At 37.6% G+C, this 20,580-nt stretch overlaps 2 protein-coding genes across 6 annotated transcripts in view; one reads left to right on the plus strand and one right to left on the minus strand.

Moving 5' to 3' along the window:
* The window catches only part of erp44 (endoplasmic reticulum protein 44), a 96,064-nt gene extending 79,956 nt beyond the window's left edge, over nt 1–16,108 (plus strand). For all 3 annotated transcript variants that reach the window (XM_060824808.1, XM_060824809.1, XM_060824810.1), the window contains 6 exons: nt 3,389–3,446; nt 3,651–3,767; nt 5,436–5,547; nt 11,516–11,657; nt 13,316–13,418; nt 15,493–16,108. In XM_060824808.1, coding sequence (XP_060680791.1) covers nt 3,389–3,446; nt 3,651–3,767; nt 5,436–5,547; nt 11,516–11,657; nt 13,316–13,418; nt 15,493–15,594 — 634 coding nt within the window. In that variant the 3' untranslated portion in view covers nt 15,595–16,108. The remainder of the gene's footprint in view (nt 1–3,388; nt 3,447–3,650; nt 3,768–5,435; nt 5,548–11,515; nt 11,658–13,315; nt 13,419–15,492) is intronic.
* A 50-nt stretch (nt 16,109–16,158) lies between these two features.
* Nucleotides 16,159–20,580, minus strand: part of stx17 (syntaxin 17) — a 109,570-nt gene continuing 105,148 nt past the window's right edge. For all 3 annotated transcript variants that reach the window (XM_060824814.1, XM_060824811.1, XM_060824813.1), the window contains 2 exons: nt 16,991–17,077; nt 16,159–16,637 (listed from right to left, as the gene is read on the minus strand). In XM_060824814.1, the coding sequence (XP_060680797.1) occupies nt 16,392–16,637; nt 16,991–17,077 (333 nt within the window). In that variant the 3' untranslated portion in view covers nt 16,159–16,391. The remainder of the gene's footprint in view (nt 16,638–16,990; nt 17,078–20,580) is intronic.

Genomic DNA, 20,580 nt, shown 5'->3' on the forward strand with positions numbered 1-20,580 from the left:
ATGTCTCCATTTATTATCAAACAAATAAGTTTGGTGGTGTGACTGAACGGTCTAAAGCACTGGACTCAAGTTCCAGTCTCAGCTGAGGTGTAGGTTCGAATCCCACCGCTGCCAGTGATCCAATTGATCTGGCAGCCCATCCCTTTGCTGCTTTGGATTTGGGGAGGCTCAGTGGTTAGCACTGCTGCCTCACAGCACTAGGGACCCAGGTTCAATTCTAGCCTTGGACGACCATCTGTGTGGAGTTTGCACATTCTCCCAGTGTCTGCGTGGGTTTCCTCCCATGGTCCAAGATGTGCAAGTCAGGTGAATAGACCATTCTGAATTGCCTGTAGTGATAGGTGCATTATTCAGTGGGAAATGGGTCTGGATGGGTCACTCTTAGGAGGGTCGGTGTGGACTTGTTGGGCTAAAGGGCTTGTTTCCATGCTGTAGGGAATCTAATCTTATCTAATTTGGAGGATTCTGATTCTGTTTTGGTTGGGAGCAGGGAGCAAACCCCAACACAAAGTAGAGTGAGCCCTGAAGCAACATCAGCAAGGTAGGCCCATCGGCAAAAAAAAGGCACCTGAATATCAGCACCTTCATTGTTGGCTCAGTCTGGCAGTGGCAGGAGGGCGCAAGAGCAACATTGACTGCGTTGCTACTCTTTTGATGTTAGTGTGCACGCTGGCAAAGGTAAATCATCACTGATGAAAGATGGCCCCTGAGGATCGACAACTTTGACGTTAGTTGGGTCTGGCGAGGGGGCGGTGTTTCTAATTTGGCTCGGAACTCATACGTAAATGAAGTTCTCTTTAAGCTGCATCTTTCATTTTCTGTTATTCTTAAGCTATCAAAATGGCGTCAGATTATAGCTTGAATGAAAACTTTTCACTTATTTTATTGTATTTCTCTGTAAATATGCAAGACACTAAATCATTCATTCAAATTAAGTAAATAGTTACTCTGAAGAAGTGTGAATGTTAAATACAGTCTAACTCTTGAGTAACTATTCAACTGGCCCTATATAGATTATCCGAATGAGATGGGCAGGCACTATTTTGTTCGAAAAATTGATTTATCCGGTTAATTGATTTAATGACAACCTTTGGGGCTCAGAGTTTTCTGAAGTTTCCTTTTTCCTCACTTTGCCTACCTTGCTCCCTCTCTGTCTCAGGATTTTGTTTCTGAGCAGACATACACTTGTGTGTAAGGGACCTGCAGTATTGCTGAATCCTCCCGCATTACCCACCATCCAGTTCAATGGGCTTGGAACAGCGAGCACTTGCTAAGTCTGCTCCCTATTCATGAGATCTGGGCAGCAGCAGCACTGTACGTGAGCCCCCCTCCCCCATTTGCCCCCATTCCATCCCCACCCCCAGTCCTGACCCTGTTTCCGGGGCAGTCGGACTGGACACCAACAGTAAGTCTGCTACTGCCTTTGAGAGGTTAGTCTCAAAATAGTGTGCGTGCACACAGCCGCCCGCACGACTTTTTACTGCAACTTTTTGACAGGTTCCACAATGGTGGAGTGATTATCTGGGGAAGGGGGGGTTTAAGCTACACCCCTGTGTAGAACTCCAGGGAAAGTGTGGGGAGAGAGAGAGAGAGAGAGAGAAGGTGGGTGGTCAGTCAGTCATTTGGAGACGGTTCCTGAACTCCCATCGATATCCAGGACTGTTCTCGACAGCATTTCAGTAAGCTGAGTTCACTTTTAATCGATGTAAATAAAAGAATCGATCAATGTTGAAACACCTCTTTGATGTAATGTTTCTATCGGGATCTTGAGATCATCTTCGGATAATCCGAATTTCAGATAATTGATATTCAGATAATCGAGGTTCCTCTGTATTTGCCTTTCACACCCCTAAATACACCTCCGCATGATATTTAGACCCCCACACTCTGACATAATATTCGCCCACTCACCCCTTAGGACCAGTCAAGGTGATTGCATGATTGTGTACCTTTAAATTTCAAAATAGAGCTGCAACTGCTTTGCTATGTAAAGGGGCTGTAGTTTGCTTTCTCCTCCTTCCCCACCACACAACTGTTCTGCTTTTGGAAAGAACTGTCAGAATGGCAGTATGGCTCCACATTTCTGAAAGAGTCCTGATGAAAATCGCCTGGGAGAAGGATCGAGCTTTCCTCTTTTGCAAAAAAGGGCAAAATGGCAATGTGAAAGTTTGATTCTTCTTGGAAAATATGGTCTATTCCAAACCTGAATAGTAAGGGAATTGATAGAGGTGAAACAAATTAACAAAAAGTGCTGAGCTGAATCAAAAAAATAGAGTTTCTGTTGGGTGAATTGAGAGCGAGGGGCCATAAGTTTTCCTTTGAATGAAAACATAGGTGGGCGGCACGGTGGCACAGTGGTTAGCACTGCTGCCTCACAGCGCCTGTAGACCCGGGTTCAATTCCCGACTCAGGCAACTGACTGTGTGGAGTTTGCACGTTCTCCCCGTGTCTGCGTGGGTTTCCTCCGGGTGCTCCGGTTTCCTCCCACAGTCCAAAGATGTGCGGGTCAGGTGAATTGGCCATGCTAAATTGCCCGTAGTGTTAGGTAAGGGGTAAATGTAGGGGTATGGGTGGGTTGCGCTTCGGCGGGTCGGTGTGGACTTGTTGGGCCGAAGGGCCTGTTTCCACACTGTAAGTCTAATCTAATCTAATGTCTCCTAACTGCTTCATTCTTTTCATAATGTTGTCATGTGAAATTATCTACCAGAAGCTCATGGGAATAGAGTTTATAATTACTTTTTAAAGCAAGGTGGATAAATGCTTGGAGAAGAAAAGAATTAAAAGGGCAAGGGTAGGGAAATGGAAGGAAGTGCATATGGGCAGTGGGATGAAAAGCCTCTTTCCAAACAGTAAAATATAAATTTGTGAAAAAGAGAAGTGTCAGTGGAGTGAAACTTCTGAGCCAGTTGCATTAAATGCTGGAGTTACTTGGATCTCTCCTTTTAGTGTTTTTCAATGCCAAGGGACCATGTTGACAGTAGTTTATAATTCTCTGATATATGCAGAATCAAAACCATATAGAATTCAATTAATTAAATGTAATTTTTTGAGCAATAGTCTATTTCAAGTTATATTCAGTACTTGCCTATGGGTATATTCCGTTTGCATTTGCATTACATCTAGGCAAACTCATCAAAAGGGGTTGAAGGCAGCGGAAGAGGTCAATTTCATTCGTGAACTGCAGTATGAACCCATTCATTTGCCAGTACTTTTGTTCCACTAAACCATGACATTCTATGACTACTTGTGATGAAGGAGAGATGGATTACATACTGGCTTTGCAATGGATAATTTTGGTTTAGAATAGAGAGTGGGTACTGAATAATTTTGCAACAGTGAAACTAATGTGAGTGATGTCTATCCTGATTGTTCTATTTCCCTTTTTTAGGAGTGTTGCTAAACCAGAGAGATATAGTGGTGACAACGTAATTTACAAACCACTTGGGGTAGGTTCAAAGCCCCTCTTGACAGTAATTGCTCAAATCACTTTGCCTGCTGTTTGCTATTTAAAATTTGTAACTAGTTTTTCTTAATAGTTGAGCAATTACTCAGTCGCATTTACTCTGATAATATTGTGAAACTATTGAATGGTTCAACATGCCATTTTATTTGGTTCTGACTTTGTGTGTATACTTTACTCTATTCCTTAGGAAAATAGTCCTGACATGGTGTATTTGGGTTCATTAACAAACTTTGACCTCGCATTTGCCTGGACCCAAGATAAGTGCGTTCCACTGGTTAGAGAAATTACTTTTGAAAATGGTGAGGTAAGCATTAATTTAATCCATATTCATTGCAAATAAAAAGGTCTATACTAATACTGTGAAAATTGCTTAACTTATAGCAATCAGCAATTCTGAATCTTTCCCCTAAAATATTGCAGTGAGGGCAAAACATCCACTTAAAACACAAAAAAAATTGTCACTTTGTCGGAGAGCTGATTGTTTCTTTTTCAATTTTCAATCTTGATCTTCTAACTTACCTTTTTCACCTAGTTGAACAGAGGTTTAAGTGGATAATGTTCACATATGTGCTGCGACATGATAGGAATCTAGCCTGTGTTGACTTGTATTTTCATCCTGTTCCTTTTACAGTCCCATTTTCATATTAAAGTTATTCCTATCTTCTATTATTCAGTGTTTTTTTAGATCAAAACAAAACCTATGCAAATGAAAGGGCTAATATTTTGTTGTGCAAGAAACTCTTCCAGCTCAGCCTCAGAAGAAAAAAAAAATTGGTTTCAGCTTTGTTTGTGCCTGAATCAGCTGATGTAGACCTGAAGTGAAGAGTTTCTTCCATCCTTGCCTTTGAAGAGAGCTTGGATGTTTGAATAACTGAAGTTATATATTTTCTATGGGTGGTAGCCCACTGGTTCCAGATGATCTTGGTTCAGTCATACTTCTGTGCAAGTATAATGCAAATCTTGCGAAGATATGTAGTGAAGTTATTGAAGTGTTTACTACTGTTCCTATCATACCTGTTGGTCATTTCGCCTGTTTCTTTAGATCAATGGCTGAAATGCATCCTAAAAGGCCATATACAAGTTTTCAAATAGTTAAACATTTTACCCCAGTAATTGCACCAGAGCAGGTAAACCTGTGAATAACTCCCTCTGCAGGTCGAATCATTTTTATTTTCCACAAGGAACAGTAATATGTAATTCATTTTTCAGGAAAGGCTGCTGAGTGGACTACATTCACAACCAGTTTCTGATCTAAATAAGTGACTTGGTAATAAAAGGTCAAAAGCATTTTTGCTGGTATGCACATCTCTGAAGTAAGAAGAATAGTAGAGATAGAAAAGGTAGCACTGAATTTTCAGAATGAATTAAATCACCTACAGAATTGGGAAGAAAAATGTGAAATGAATGGTAACACCAGAGTAAAGTTATTGTAAACTGTTAAACACGCAGCTTATTCATACGTTAGATTAACAAAGGAAGATTTCGAAATTGACTTGGGTATAGTGATTGCCTCGGTTGACTAGGCAACATGGCAAGATTTTTTTTCCAAACAGTGATAGAATGTATAGACAGAACAGTGAAGATTTAGAAGTTTTGCAATGGTCAGGCCACACTTGGATTACTGAGCTAAGTACTGGAAGTAACTATGTAGAGAATGTAAAGAAAAGCAGCATGAAAAAGCTTGAGAATAATCTTAAATTTTAAAAGGTAAATTTAAAAAAATGATATTACAAGCAACCTCCTTACTCTGTCAAAAATTTTGGATGATTTATTATGCATGGTAACAATGATTCTAAAATTAGGACAGCTCTAGTACCAAATGAAGAGGCTGTGGCCCAGTGTCCATTATCACATTGGATTTACACTGTAAAGACTTAACAGCCAGAAACAAAGTAACTACCCTAAATCATGTTGAAAACTGGCCATTGCAAAATAGGTTATTTAAAACTTTTGATGCAATTATACTTTTCAGGAGTTAACTGAAGAGGGCCTGCCATTTCTTATACTGTTCCACTTGAAAGAAGACACTGCAAGCTTAGAAAAATTTCAGCATGAAACTGCACGACAGTTAATCAGTGAAAAAGGTATTTGTTTTTAAATCAGTTGTCGTCTTAATATATAATAGTAAGACATTTAATCCATAAAGTGTATTTTTAAATAGCATTTTCATGTTCTTGAGTATCTCAAATCATATTGACAATACTTTGGATATAGGTTTGCTCACTGAACTGGAAGGTTCATTTCCAGACGTTTCGTTACCCTACTGGGTAACATCTTCAATGGGCCTCAGGTGAAACAATGCAGAAAATTCCTGCTTTCTATTTATATGTTTGGGTTTCTTTGGTATTTTGTAAAAGAAAACCATGCAAGGACTGTAACAAACACTACATTGGATAACCAGGCAGAAAACTAGCCACCAGGATACATGAACACCAACTAGCCACAAAACGACACGACCCTCTCTCACTAGTGTCCTCGCATACGGATGAGGATGGACACCACTTCGACTGGGACAACACATCCATCCTAGGACAAGCCAAACAAAGACATGCGCAAGAATTCCTCGAAGCATGGCATTCCAACCGGAACTCTATCAACAAACACATCGAGTTAGACCCCATCTACCATCCCCTGAGAAAAGGAACAGGAAATAACTGCCAGAGGAAATGACATCACCAACCCAAAGAAACCCAAACATATAAATATAAAGCAGGAATTTTCTGCATTGTTTCGCCCGAGGCCCACTGAAGATGTTACCCAGTAGGGTAACAAAATGTCTGGAAATGAACCTTCCAGCTCAACAAGCAAACCTACATCCAAAACCTCAACCAGAGCTACAAATCTTCTCAAAATTCACTTTGACAGTACTTCCAAAAGGACATCGTTGCAATGTTGTAATCTATGGAAAAAGTACAGCAGATTTGCACATTGTAAGGTTCCACCATACATAGTAAAAAGTGAGGTCTGCAGATGCTGGAGATCAGAGCTGAAAATGTGTTGCTGGTTAAAGCACAGCAGGTCAGGCAGCATCCAAGGAACAGGAAATTTGATGTTTCGGGCCAGAGCCCTTCATCAGGAATGAGGAGAGGGTGCCAGGCAGGCAGACCATACATAGTCAGGTTTCTTCATCCTGGAGTGTGAAGAAAACCTAGGGTTTCTTTTCACTATCAACTGTAAGCTCTTCACTATTTCTATGCTTATCAAGTGTGAGGAGCTGATATAATTTGTCACTGCTTCTACTTGTCCATAAGCTGCCATCTTTTCAATTAGCATTAAATGCACACTTTTCTCTTGCCCCCTCATATCATTTCCAATTATATTTTGTAGAGACCCACTTGTTGCTGTCTTAACCCTAACTCCTGTTGAATTGCACATTACCCAACTTTCTCCTTATCTTTCAATCTCATCAACAACACCTTGCTCTTCAAGTTGCTGCGCTCACCCTTCTGTCTTTGCAGGCTGAAGCTTTACCTCTAATTTCTCTTTGCACTCAGATGCTCAAAAGTGTTGCTTCCCAAATCCAAGCCCATCTTTCATGTAACACTACGTTTGAAACTTGCCAGTCCAGCTTTCATCCTGTCACAGCATTAAGACAACCTTAAGTGGTGACCATTGTGCATTATCCTTCCTTAACTTCTCTGCAGCCATTGTTATGAACTAAACTAGTCGTCTCCACTATCTTTCCTCCATTGTTAAACTGAATAAAATTGCTCCCTCTTGATTTTGCTGTTGTAGTAATATCTTGAGACACTTTACAGTTAAGTTAATCAAATATGATTTGATGTTGAGCCATATAAACAGCCACAAACAGCTGACCAAAGACGACTACAGCCATCACCATTGTTAACAGCTAACCTGAGAATGCAACTTTTTTTAAAAATGGTTTTGTAATTTACACATGAAAGAAATGAAACTAACAGATGAAAGGCTTAACAGACAATCAGTTTTTCAATGTATAATTTCAGTTACATCACACTGTAAATTTTTGCTATAAATTCTGTGTGTAGGATTGAGCCCTCCACTACCACCTGATGAAGGAGCGACGCTCCGAAAGCTAGTGTGCTTCCAATTAAATCTGTTGGACTATAACCTGGTGTTGTGTAATTTTTAACTTTCTACACCCCAGTCCAACACCGGCATCTCCAAATCCTACTTCAGACTAGGTTTTAAGGAGCATCTTAAAGGAGTAATAAAAAGTTTTTGGAAATGAATTTCAGAGCTTGGGACATTAGCAGTTGTGCCTTTGGAGTGCCAGTTGTCAAGACCATTAATAATATGCACAAGGCCAGAATTGGAATAGAGGACAAAGGATTGGAGGAGGTTACACAGATAGATGACAAGAGATTTGAGCATAAGGGTGCTAACTTTAAAAACAAGGACCAAGGAGGAATGTAGGTTAGACAGCACAATGATTGACAGGTGAATTGTACTTAGAGTTCAGGCACCAGCAGCAGAGTTTTAGATAACGTCAGAATTGTAGAACATGCAAAACTTGGGGAGACTGTTCGGGAGTTCATTGTAATAGTTACTAAAGCATGGATGAGGGTTTTAGCAGTAAATTAAGGCTCAGACAGAGGTGGATATTGTTCAGGACTGCACGTGTTCAGATTTATCATGATCAGATAAAACACCAAGTTTATAAATGGTCTCAGACAATAGCCTAGGAGAAGGCTGATGTCTGTGACTAGGAAGTGGAATTTGTGGTTTTGGCCTTCCCAGTGTTTAGTTGCTGGAAATTGCTGTTCAATCAGAACTGCTGTTAGACAAGTGGTGTGATAACAGAGGCAATGGACAGATTGGAGAGGTGGTGATTAGATTATACTTGTGTATGTGGAGACTGATGTGTTTTCGGCTGATGGCCGGTGCAGGAGCTGGATAAGAAGACATTGTAAGTGGATTTGTAGCTATGACCAGAAAGGAATGGAAACGGACCATGCTCTTCTACCCAGCTAGACAGTGAAGAGGAGGCATTGAAGGAGGGCTTGTTCAATCAGAGCCACAACATTTCTAGCAATTACTACTTTCCTCATGCTGTCTGATTTCCCCTAAAATATTCTCCTTGGCTCCCTGTTTCATTTTGTAAATTGTCCTTCAGCAGCATGAATCAGTTATTTCAGGCCTCCTTCCATATGTACAGTCATAAAATCAAACCATATCTCTCCACTACTTCTCAACTCTTTCAGTGAAGTCCAATTGCTTATGATGTCCAGTCTTTAATCACACTTTCCTGCAATGTGAAGTCTGAGACTATTGTCTTGGTCCTCATTTAAAGGTCCAGTGATCTGTCACTGTTTCTGTCCCCGTCCTAGGGATTGTCTTGTGCTGAACTGTAGTTCTGAATCTCAGGATCCAATTCAACTTGAGTTGAGTTTCCAAACCAGAACAACAAATCACAGAAAACAGCTACTTTGCCTCTGCTTCAACCAATATACAGTTGAAATATTTGTCCATTCCTGCATCGCCAAGTTTAATTGTTTCAATGCTGTCTTGACCAGACTCCCACCTACTCTCCACTAACTTTAGAACATCCAACCCTGTATAGTAATCCTCTTCACCGGCCACCAATGTGCCTGCTAAGCAGCACGAGACCACAAACGGTCTGGATGATACCACACAGGCTTTGTTCTGTAATCGTGCAAAACAATTTAAAGGTACTACAAACAACAGCCATGTCCTTGCATTTAAATGTTGCCTTGGCTTTTACCAATCTTCTCTCCGAATTCCTGTCGCCTCCCAATTCTGGATCGTGCTTTTTGGGCAATCTTCAATCTTGAGGTTTCTATGTTCTTCAATCTAGAGTTCTTTCTCTTAAAAGCCTGATGTCTATTTCTTTTTAAGATCTTCATTATGACCCACGTATGAAGCCCTTGGTCACCCTCCTAATAAGTCTGATTATGGGCAATGACCATTCTTGTTTGCATCTGTGAAGCATGGTTACTTTTCTCTGTCAGGCAGTGTTAATACAAGTTATTAGAAAATGGCTTTGCTGTGTTGTGACATGTAATCAAATAACCTACAATATTAATTACTAAGAAAACCATTTCTAGCTTTCCTGTAAAAAAAAATTAATAAACACAAATGCTTTACTTTTCCATTTCTCCACACCCCTGTCCAATCTTTCATATGGGAAGTGTCAACAAAATTCAAAATATTGGCTTTGGAAACAGACTCATTTTATTCAACAAATGCAAGTCTACTCTTGAAAATAGAGTCGCTGTCATTTTATGCTCCAGCTGTCAACATTATCCAGATTTTTAAGCAGTAAAGACCCTCCAAGCTATCTTCACAAATTGGTGGCTTTGAGAGATTTTTGTCCAATGTACTTGGCACCTGGGGTTTAGAAATAACACTTGAAAAATGTCAAGTCTGTAACACCATATTCATTAAAAATATTTTAATACAGTTCATTATTACACACTTTTATATTGTTAATTTTATCTATTATATATGCTCGCATTGACCTTCAGCAATGCAATTACAAGATTGTTTTATGTATAGTATGTATATCTGGAAGGTTTAATATTTTGTTAAACTTTGCGTTAGTTATGAACAGTGAAGTTAATACTTGTTATAAATAGTGAAGACCTGCTAGCCTCTGTGACTGTAACAATACAGTTCTGCTTGGTAGGTGTGGTGCAATGTTAGCCAAGTCACAGCTAATTGTGTTGTCTCTTTTATAACTTTTGATTCAATTATGACTTTAATTCATATAGTTGCACAAAGCCACATTGACTACATAAACATGTTTCAAGATGAAACACACGCCTTCACAGAGTTAATTGTTTTTTTTTGTCGAAACATTCAGCATCTTTTTCCTTATGTTATTGTGATTCATCCTGGTATAGTTTAATGTTACTTTAATATTGTAGCTCATTTGAAAATTATAAGTTATGATAAAATTGATTATCGTGATAATGTTCAGTCTTAGCAGCATGACCCTTCAAAATATTGAATGCAAAAATTAACTATAATATTGAAAGGAGTTCGGTTTTAAATATTAAACAAAAAACCAAAAGACCTGCGGATGCTGGAAATCTGAAACAAAACCTGAAATTGCTGGAGAAACTCAGGAAGTTCTGATAAAGGGCCTGGGCCTAAAGTGTTACCTCTGATTTCTCTCCACAGTGTTTATTAATTTTTTTATGTACGAAAACTAGAAATTGTTTTCTCAGTAATTAATATTGTAGGTTATTTGATTACATGTCACAACACAGCAAAGCCATTTTTCAACAACTTGTATTAATACTGCCTGACAGAGAAAAGTAACCATGATTCACAGATGCAATCAAACAAGAATGGTCATTGCCCATAATCAGAACCATGCTAAGTTTTAAATATTGTAATTTTACCAGCCTCCACCACTTCCTCTAGCAGCTCATTTCATACATGCACCACCCACTGCATAAAAAAGTCACCCCTTAGGCTCCCTTCAAATTTTTCCCCAAAACCTATACCCTCTAGTTCTAGATTTCCCCCACCCTAAGGAAAAGTCCTGACTATTTACCCTATGAATACCCCTCTGATTTTATAAACCTCTAAGGTCACCCCATGGCCTCTGATGCTACAAGGAAAACAGCCCCCGTTATTTGATGAGAGATTATTGGGTGACATGCCAGAAGTATTTTTGCAGGGATAAAGAATTAGTAAATACATATATGGCTGAAGGATCAGTAACAAGTGGGCATTTAGAACAAATAGAACAAAACACTTTGCAAAGATTTTATGAAAATGGAATGTATAATTTAGTTGTGTATAAATGTAAACTTGTGTAAGAAGGCTTATATAAATATAAATAGGTATAATTACTACAAGTGTGTCTCTATTTACATGTGTTTCCTAGAAAAACATTTGTTGATTTGAAAGCTGTGACATACTAATACAAAATCTTTAAATGTTTGAAAATTCCCATTTGGGAGGGATTGAAGAAGAAAGAAGTAATGTCCTTTCTCATTTTTACATATAAACAATGTCAGTCTGTTGTTATACTGCATTCAGGTCAAAGAACTCTTGGTATTTATGTGACAATGTTAACACATGAATAATTTAATGTAGGTACTATAAACTTCCTGCACGCTGACTGTGACAAGTTCCGTCATCCTCTTCTGCATATACACAAGACACCAGCAGATTGCCCAGTTATTGCTATTGACAGCTTTCGGCATATGTATCTCTTCCCAAATTTTAAAGACTTGGAGTAAGTATAGTTTTCTTATTTATTTAATATTCTCTAAATACAAACTATTAAAGATACTAAATCATTTGTGCTCTAGTCTCCACAGAAACTAGCGTTTTAGCCTAAATTAATTGCCCAAATCTTGTTAATGACCATATCCCACCTTTTTATATTAGGTAAGTGGACTGCACGAAATCTATCAAGTTTCCTGCTTCCACTAAAATGCCTTGTCATTTTTTAAACTTAAAAAAGTGAACAATATTTTGACATAAGAAATATATCTACAGACGAGTTTCACTGGTGTGGGGAAACAAGACACTGTCAGTATCCACTTGTATTTAAAACTATAAAGTGAAATTTCCCCACATGCAAAATATATTGTTTGAAATAAAGCTTGTGGGTGCAAGCCAATGTTTGATTCAGTTTTTTTTTAAAACTAATGTACTGCATTGATAGTCTTATTTAGAATTTATACTTCCACTATTGATTATGCATTGGAACAATTGATAACAAATGTCTTCTGTCCAAACTTTTAGCAATGTCTATCAAAATTATATTCTAGTGCTCCCTTCAATAAAGTGAAATAAGTGTTTGAGGTATAAAGGAGGTGGTTTCCAGGTAGAGCACACATATGTTATGTTATTACATGATTCCAGGTCATTCAAATGATTGGATTAGGGAAGGTTTCTCCGTACACTGACTTCTAATGGAAAGTGGATTTGTTCATTGTCCTTTGACCTTTGTCTTGGTGATTTGTATAAAACTTGCGCATACTTGGAGATCCATCTGCACGTAGCTATTACCTTCATGAAATTAACTTCCCAAATTGTTAGCACGTGGGATGTTTTGACACATCACCACATATCTGTACCATTAACAGCTGCTTTTCAGAATCATGAATGAGAACAAAAATGTAAAATTTTTTTTTGGTATGCATTGGCAGAACAGTTTCTTTGTATAACCTTAGATGCTGTTAAGCTTGTACTTTAAAAGAAATAACTGCACCAAGATATTTAATTTAAAGAAAAACACTTTGCAATTTGATTTGATGTTTAACTTGTCTATAAATTATCTGCAGCTTTCTAGGGGATCTAGTCTATAAGATGCAATATATTCTTCAGAGCTCTTGAGACCAACTAACAGCAGTTCCCATGATTGCAGCAAATTTGACATTTTATAGATAAAATTGATTGCTGCATTTTAGCACTTTGCAGTAGGTGACAACAGATGATCTAAGATGAAATTTAAATTGATCTTTCCTCAGCATTCTTGTCTGCTATGTATGCAATTACTTTGCTCTATAGGTCCTTTTGAAAGCTGTCTATCAATACCAACTACCTGACTGTTGCTTGTATTTGTAAACTCTTTGTTTGACACCTGCTGTTGGCTGCTTTTTGACTGCTATACAGAAAAGCTGTTGCAGGGCTATGCACTGTGGGAGTTATTGAGGGGCAGCAATAGGCTGTCATTGCTGTAATGCCCTAAGGGGATAGTAGAATCCCAGAATCCAACAGAGGATAAACTGGCACTTCGTCTTCTGCCTCTTTTCAATTAAATAGCCCCTGACTAACTCAAAAATGAATCAATTGGGATTGACTTTTTAAGTGGCTTGTTTTTATTTCCCGTTTCGTGCTCTGTCTACTTTTCCCAGCTAGTTGACTGTTTTATTTTAATTTCAGTACTCCAGGTGCACTGAAACAATTTGTATTAGATCTACACTCTGGCAAATTACATAGGGAGTTCCACCATGGCCCAGATCCCACTGACGATGCTCCTGGCCAGGTAAGATACGTGTGTTGTGAATTTTGATGATTAAGATAAAGTAAAAGATTCCCTTGCAGTGATAGAGATTGAAAGTAATAGTTGTCATGAAGTGTTATAAATATTTAATCTCAAGCATAATCAGTTTCCAAATGTCTTAGTTCTAATTCCTCTAACCATGACGCATTTCATGATATCTGGTCTGTACAGTACAGCCTATACTATATGTTAAATTTTAAGCAGGAATCCTAAACATTTTAGTTAATTGCAGTTTTAGTCTCATGGTATTTGTCATTTGGTGTAATGCATAATGAATGATGGAAATAATCACAATGTGGAATCTTGGTCCTGTGTTAAGCGGTAGGATGCCATAAATCCAGACTGAAAATCAAGTCTGGCTATGTATTAAATCTATTGTTGACATTTAAATTTAAAAATCCACGTGCACAATTTTATAATCTGCACTGATTTCTTGGATAGTTTCATTCAGCTTCGATTTCCCATTTAATTTTATTTTTAAGGGTCAGTATAACTAATGCTGAGCAAACATGGTGTCTGTAATGAGCAATTAAACTAATAATATCAAATCATGGTGTGTTACTGATTATATTCAAAGTTGACTACCAGGAAATCAAACAGATTAAATAGTCAAGAATGTCTTGGGGCAAATGGCTTCTGTGCTGAAAATACTATATATTATTTAATATTTGTAAATACTATATAAATGTAACAATTGATCATGCCATGAATTGACATTTAAAGATTTCCTCTTCATAAAGCACCACCTCACACCTTATGTTTTAAGAGTTTCCCATATGGAATGTCACTAAGTGTTTTGAGTTTGGACAGCTGATGCTTTAATATCTCCTATATTGGTAAAAAGTACAATAATCTTGTCCGCACCTGCAGGGCAGAGATATTAACTGATAATATTGAGAAATACTTGGATATAGTTTTAACCATTTCCATGAACCTCAAGGAAAAGGAATGCTCTATTTTGTTAAAAACCTATATAAATAACAGTAAAATGTAAGTTTTAAAACTGTCATAACTTCCAATTTACTGTGGCCGTGGAAATCAAAAGAGACTGCATAGAGTCTTCATCTTGGGGAAAGTCTACTAATCAACATTTGATTATTTGAACTTTTATTTAGAAATTTACACTTGATTAACATTTGTTATTTGGAAAGTCATATGTAATAAACAAGGGAAATTGAGAATGTAAATTGAACATTTTTAATCTTAAGATTTTTTACCTCCAGATTAAGCATAAAGGCTTTATTTAATTACTGTTTACAGTTGGTGTCAATTTTCTTCATAGCATTAAATTAAAATACATACCAAAATTGAAACCCTACTTTCATTCACTTCACCATAGAACGATGTAGTCTCCTCAGTCCAATATAACTAAGCAAAGCAAACTAGTGCAGGCCCCACAGTAAGGACTTGCATGATCAATAACATGTTCAAAACACTTAATTTCTGGTTGCATTTTTCCTCAAAAAAACTTGCACCATTTTCAGCAGGGAAATACTATTTACCATAAGCAGCTTTAAACACCTGAAGAAAAAGAGCATTTGTACTATATCTGGACTTCAAACGCTGCCATTCCATTTCCCTTCGCCTCCAAAAGGTCTCTTCTCATACTTGGCTACATTAATCTATCTTGCCTCCTTTAAATTCTTTATACTCCATCTCTGTCAAACGCTTTCCTTTCCTGCCATTGAATTTAAACATAGGTTTCCTTGTCTGAGAGGGGTACGAGACCCCAAAATCGTTAAAAAGTATGTGTGTTGGCACTTTATATTCCATAGTATTCCAGCTTTGTGCTAATTGCTGGAAAATGGGATTAGTACAAATAGGTCAGTACAAACCCAAAGGGCAGAAGGGCTTTCTGTGCTGTAAAAACCTCTGTCCAAGTTTAACAATGTGTACATTGTCTAGGGAATCTACCAATGAGTTTCCTATTGAGTATCTTAAAATTCTATTCTCCCTTGTCCATCCAGTCAGTCACTTCTTGGAAAAAAAGTCAAACTTCTGTTGAAGTTCCTACTTTATTTCTATTCACAAATTCATACTTTGTTTTTAATCCTAGCCGAGTGAAGCCGCAAGCAGTCCCCCAGAAAGTTCATTCCAGAAATTAGCTCCAAGTGAACACAGGTACACCATCCTCAAGAGAGAGAAAGATGAATTATAGATCTATGAAGGAACTGTACAAGACCAGAAATCAAAGAGCTTTGCCTGATGAGGCGCAGAAATACTAAGCCTATATTTTCATAAGTCTGTGTGTACAGTTTTTATTTTGGATAAAACAAAAAAATTGTTTGACAAATTGTTTTTTTTTATTTTTCTTTGCTTCCCTGGCTTGTGAATATGTTGTTGTACTGTGGTCATTCAGTGTAGTGGATTTTAATAAAACTGTTAAATGTATAACTGTTGGAAAACACTGATCATAAATTTTTCTAATAAAAGGTAATCTCTTGTACTAGGATTTGGCAAGAGTATGCTGGCTGCATACTGTCCCATGAAACAAGCCTCATCTTTTGGTATTATTTCCACATTTTGTCGATGCATTTTTCTTTAAGTGGAAGGTGTTCATTTGTTCCTTGCTATGTGGGAGTGGCTTGAGGTGTTCATGTTTCACATTCCATGAGAATGTGTTGATCTCTTTCTTTTGAGGAAACAACAATAAAATAAGTGGCCTACCAAGATTGGTGAATAGATTTTGTTCAAGCTATGATCATACAATTTACATTCCAAATAGTTTTTAAAATGATAAATATTTTAATAAAGCACTTAAAATATACAAAAAATTAACATTTAATGATTGTACATTTGTTATCAGTTTTTACACTGATCATCTGTCATTAAAAATGAATAATCAGATTAAGATTCTGGTGGAGAAAATTCCTACAGTTTACAAATTGTATATAAAATTCTGTTTTTCTTTAAGTCATTTTCCACACTTTAGCTAAAGAGCTAGGTTTACATAATTTAACTAGATTTTTTTCCAGCTTGAGTCAGCTCGGGGCAGCTGGAAGAAAGTGAGAGTTCCTGGTCTATCGTCTGCTGCCGTTTCTTCAGTAACAATCTCCCACCTGTGAAGCCCAGTATCCCTCCACTGACTGCAGCTGCGACCCCCACAATTTTGAAGCCTGCCAGGAGGCCAATAGGCCCTCCCATCACACCACCAATGAGAGCACCTGCCACCGGCAGCATTGCAAGTTTATATTTAGCGGCCTGAAAAATCAATGAAAAATAGGTTTAACAAAGACACAAACTAGATTGTAAGTTACTGTGTGATTTCTTGCTGTCTTAAGAGCTGGTACCAATCCATCAGTGTAAAGTCTTTCTTTACTGCAGCTGTTCTCTGGATGATTACTATGTACAGAGTAGTGCTAGTTGGTTTCACTGCATGGGACCATCACAATACAGATTGATTTTTTTTTGACATGCAGTGTGTCACTTCTCCCTTATTTTCTTAATTGCTGCTTCCCTCAACATTAGAGAGGCCAGATCAATCAGTTGGGTTAATTCAGAGTATTGCTGGCAGGTAGAGTGCCATTGATTACTCAGCAGGCAAAGATCCCTACCTTGGCCAGATTCTTGGTTCCCTCTTCAACATTCTCAGCAGCAGTACTGACATGGTCTTCAATGCTGTCAATCTTCTCCTGTTGGGTCTAGATGTAAAGGAATTATGTGCTAGCTTTCCAGCTGGGAAGCAGCAGTCAACCAATACACACAATTATAATTCCTATAATCAGAGTTTGCAACATCTTTCATCTGCTAGTCAATAAATCTACAATTTCTTAAAAGTACCACCTTTCCTGCTAGACTGTTTAGATGGTTTGCCAAGTGTTTAAAAATTTATCAACATTCAATCTGTTCTTAAATGATCACAATCATGCTATTTTAACCCATTAGAGGGCACCAGTTTACACTTCCTTGATTCGCAAAAAGCCTTCACATTTTTTTAATGTCCTAATGGCTACAATCTAATCTGCTTCTGTCAAATGGTCATAATTAGAGTTCCTTATCTCAGCTGTGCCACAACTATATTTACAGAATGAAGGACTTTGGAAGGAAGAAAAGTAGCATTTACAAAATAAATTTCAATAATTTAACTTTTCAATACAGTACACGAAAATTTGTTCAAACATTTTTGAAAAAGCCTGATTCTAGAATAGAACAGTCTTTCAAATTCATCATCACTCCCTAAGATTATGACATATCTTGAGTGTGTAGTGATAGATTACAATGACTGGTTGAAAAAGCAGAACATCTGATCTCTTTACTTGTAATTTATACATTACATGATTGTAGCACCTTTCTAATCTTTTGAAATAAAATAGATAGGGAGAGGAATTTTGGTAGCTCCATTAATCTCAAAAGGGAAGTAATTTCTAAATGATTAGAAATTACTTCTATATTAATTTACCTAGTGTTCACATTGTGCTGTTTAGACAGTAGTTTTACAAGAATGACTGTAATCAATGTAAAAGTCAAAACAACCTCTGGCATCCAGACATTGTGTAGTTAAATACAGTGATTGAATCAAACTTTTCTTCCAGAGATGAGTTACTATGGTCCTTACAGACAGAAACATTCAAAGCTAAATCTTCCAGCCATTTCCTTAATCTTTGGTGACCAGGCACACAACTGAAGTTTGTGTCAGGACCTTGTGGATGTCCTGACGTGCAGATCTGAGAGGCGATTCCCTGCAAATGGATCGAACTCTACATACTTACCTGAATAATTTAAACCTTGTCTAACATGTGGGTAACCTCAACTGATTTGCCACTTAATCATATCATCTGTTCACTAACATTCAAAGAGTGGATGTTTAAGCATGGTAACCGTGCACTATAAAAAGGTACATGCGTTGTCTTTCTTTTTCCTCCACTGTCTATCTCTGCGATAGCTAGGATTAGATGATCTGGGCTTTACCACTTTGAGTTTGCAATAAACCTCTTGGATAAAAGGTGTATTCATTAATTATTGGTGAACAACAACTCATGACTTGATATTTTAGCTTCTACTTGAACAGTCTTATTATGTTTCAATCTTTTTTTGATTCACAGTAAAATGATTGAGTTGAACAGCAGTCAATGTTTTTTACTTCCGAGTTTGCTATAGATGAGAATACCTGTGATTGGCTGCATAACCTGCTTAATTACACTAAAAGTAAGTAAAATCGCCATAGGCCCGGAGGACCATAGGACTGTTCTTTCGTTAGAGATGGACAACTAACTGGTGGTGGTTTAACCTGAGGGTCACCATATCTCAGGCAAGGCTGGATACTTCCCACAGCTAAAACTAAAGGAACGCTAACAGGAAAAGTTGGAATTCAGGTCAGAAATTGTCACATCTCTGGACAGCCGCTACCACCTACATTTGCCACGGACCACGTAATCCATAGAAATGAGAGGAAGGCTGCAGGTATTTTAAGTTTTTACAAAATAAGGTTTTCATTATCTGCTAAGATTTATGCTGAAAGGTAGACAGGACTGGCTGCAAAGAGATTTAAGTTCAGCGGTCATGCCCTTAATCATATTAATCCTGACTGAAGAAATAGGACCAGTATTAAAAGGCTACTTCTACTCTTTAAATCATACCTGAATGTAAGGAAGTGGGGGAGGGAGCTGTTTTATTAAAGAGATGATGCAGTAGATTATACCCTTTGTCATAAATATATTTTTTACACTGAGCCTGCCTCCTGTTCCTTTCGAAGGGGCTGTCATGCACAATTGTGTTACTTTTTGAATGTTGTTCAGTAATATGTCACTAAGCTTCCTTTAATACTTTTCATCACAAGTGATGTGGACTTTGAGAAAAGCTGCAATGTTCAACTGTATGTATTCGGACGAGCATTGATTGGTCATTTATCCTGACATTTGGGAAGTGTTTTGGGAAATGAAATAATACAGGAGAAAATCTTTTCTGGGGTGACATATTTTTGCTGACCTGTGAGCAGGCAGCCAAGAGCCAAATAGCTAGGCCTGAAACTAGAATGGGCATCCTTTGCGCAGTGTCTTTCAGGAAAGGTCAAACACAAAACATCCATACCATACAGGACAAAGGCAGGCAAGGACAAGCCTAGGCTGCTCCTGGGAAACGAGGTTGGTTTGTGTATTGAAATATGGCAAGCAGACTCACTGGTGTCCTGGGTTCCTGTCAAATAAAACCTGGTTAAAGTGTCCAAAGTATGGACAACATATCTCAAGGACTGCAGGATACACACTTCTAAAGGTTAATATTTATAAAATATAACTTGTAATACTGTTTGGTTCTGGTACAAACCTAAAGGCTGTTGAGATTCAGGCTTATATGTCAGCACACTGGATACAGCACTGCTGTACTAAGACATTAAAGAGATGATGCAGTAGATTATGCCCTTTGTCATCAAATATTTTTTACATTGATCCCACCTCCTGCTCCTTTTGAGGGGGCTGTCATGCACAATTGTATTACTACTTGAACATGTTGTTCAGTAATATGTCACTAAGCTTCCTTTAATAAATGCCTCTGCTTCCATCTCAAGTGATGTTGACTTTGAAAAAAATCAGCAATGTTCAACTGTATTTGTTTGGACAAACATTAATGTTCCAAATGTCAGGATAAATGACTATGTTTTGGGGAATCATTTGAAAGGAAATTCTAGAATATTTATAAAAACCAACTTCATGGTGGGAAATTTATAATGTCTAGTCCCTATTTTTATGTTGTTATCAGTATTCCTGAAGTAGACAAAAGAGATTCTTGCTGGTTAATCGCCAGAACCACAATGTTGCTGCATTAATTCTGTTGGCCATTTAAAAATCTATTTAGTCAAAACAGTATCAGTAGCCTTGTACAATGCATAATTGTCTGCTTTTCCACAACTATACAACATTAAAACCCATTATTTTTTGTCATTCTGCAGTAATGGACCACTGATATTTGTATCCATATAACACAGATTTCCTCTTTCAATTAAGAATTTTTTGAGATATGGTCACAACTGACATAGCTCAGCACTATCGTGGATTTAATGTTACCATTTCCAATTCAAAGGAGAACAATCGTGTATTTCATATTTATTAGGTCCTTATTTTCTAAATTTAAAAATTCAAATAATTGCAACATTTTGACTATCAAAACCTTACAAATTGTGGATGAATTACAAATGAGCCAAAATAAATCA

The sequence above is a fragment of the Hemiscyllium ocellatum genome, chromosome 5 (assembly GCF_020745735.1).
Source record: "Hemiscyllium ocellatum isolate sHemOce1 chromosome 5, sHemOce1.pat.X.cur, whole genome shotgun sequence".
In the NCBI taxonomy this organism is placed as follows: domain Eukaryota; kingdom Metazoa; phylum Chordata; class Chondrichthyes; order Orectolobiformes; family Hemiscylliidae; genus Hemiscyllium; species Hemiscyllium ocellatum.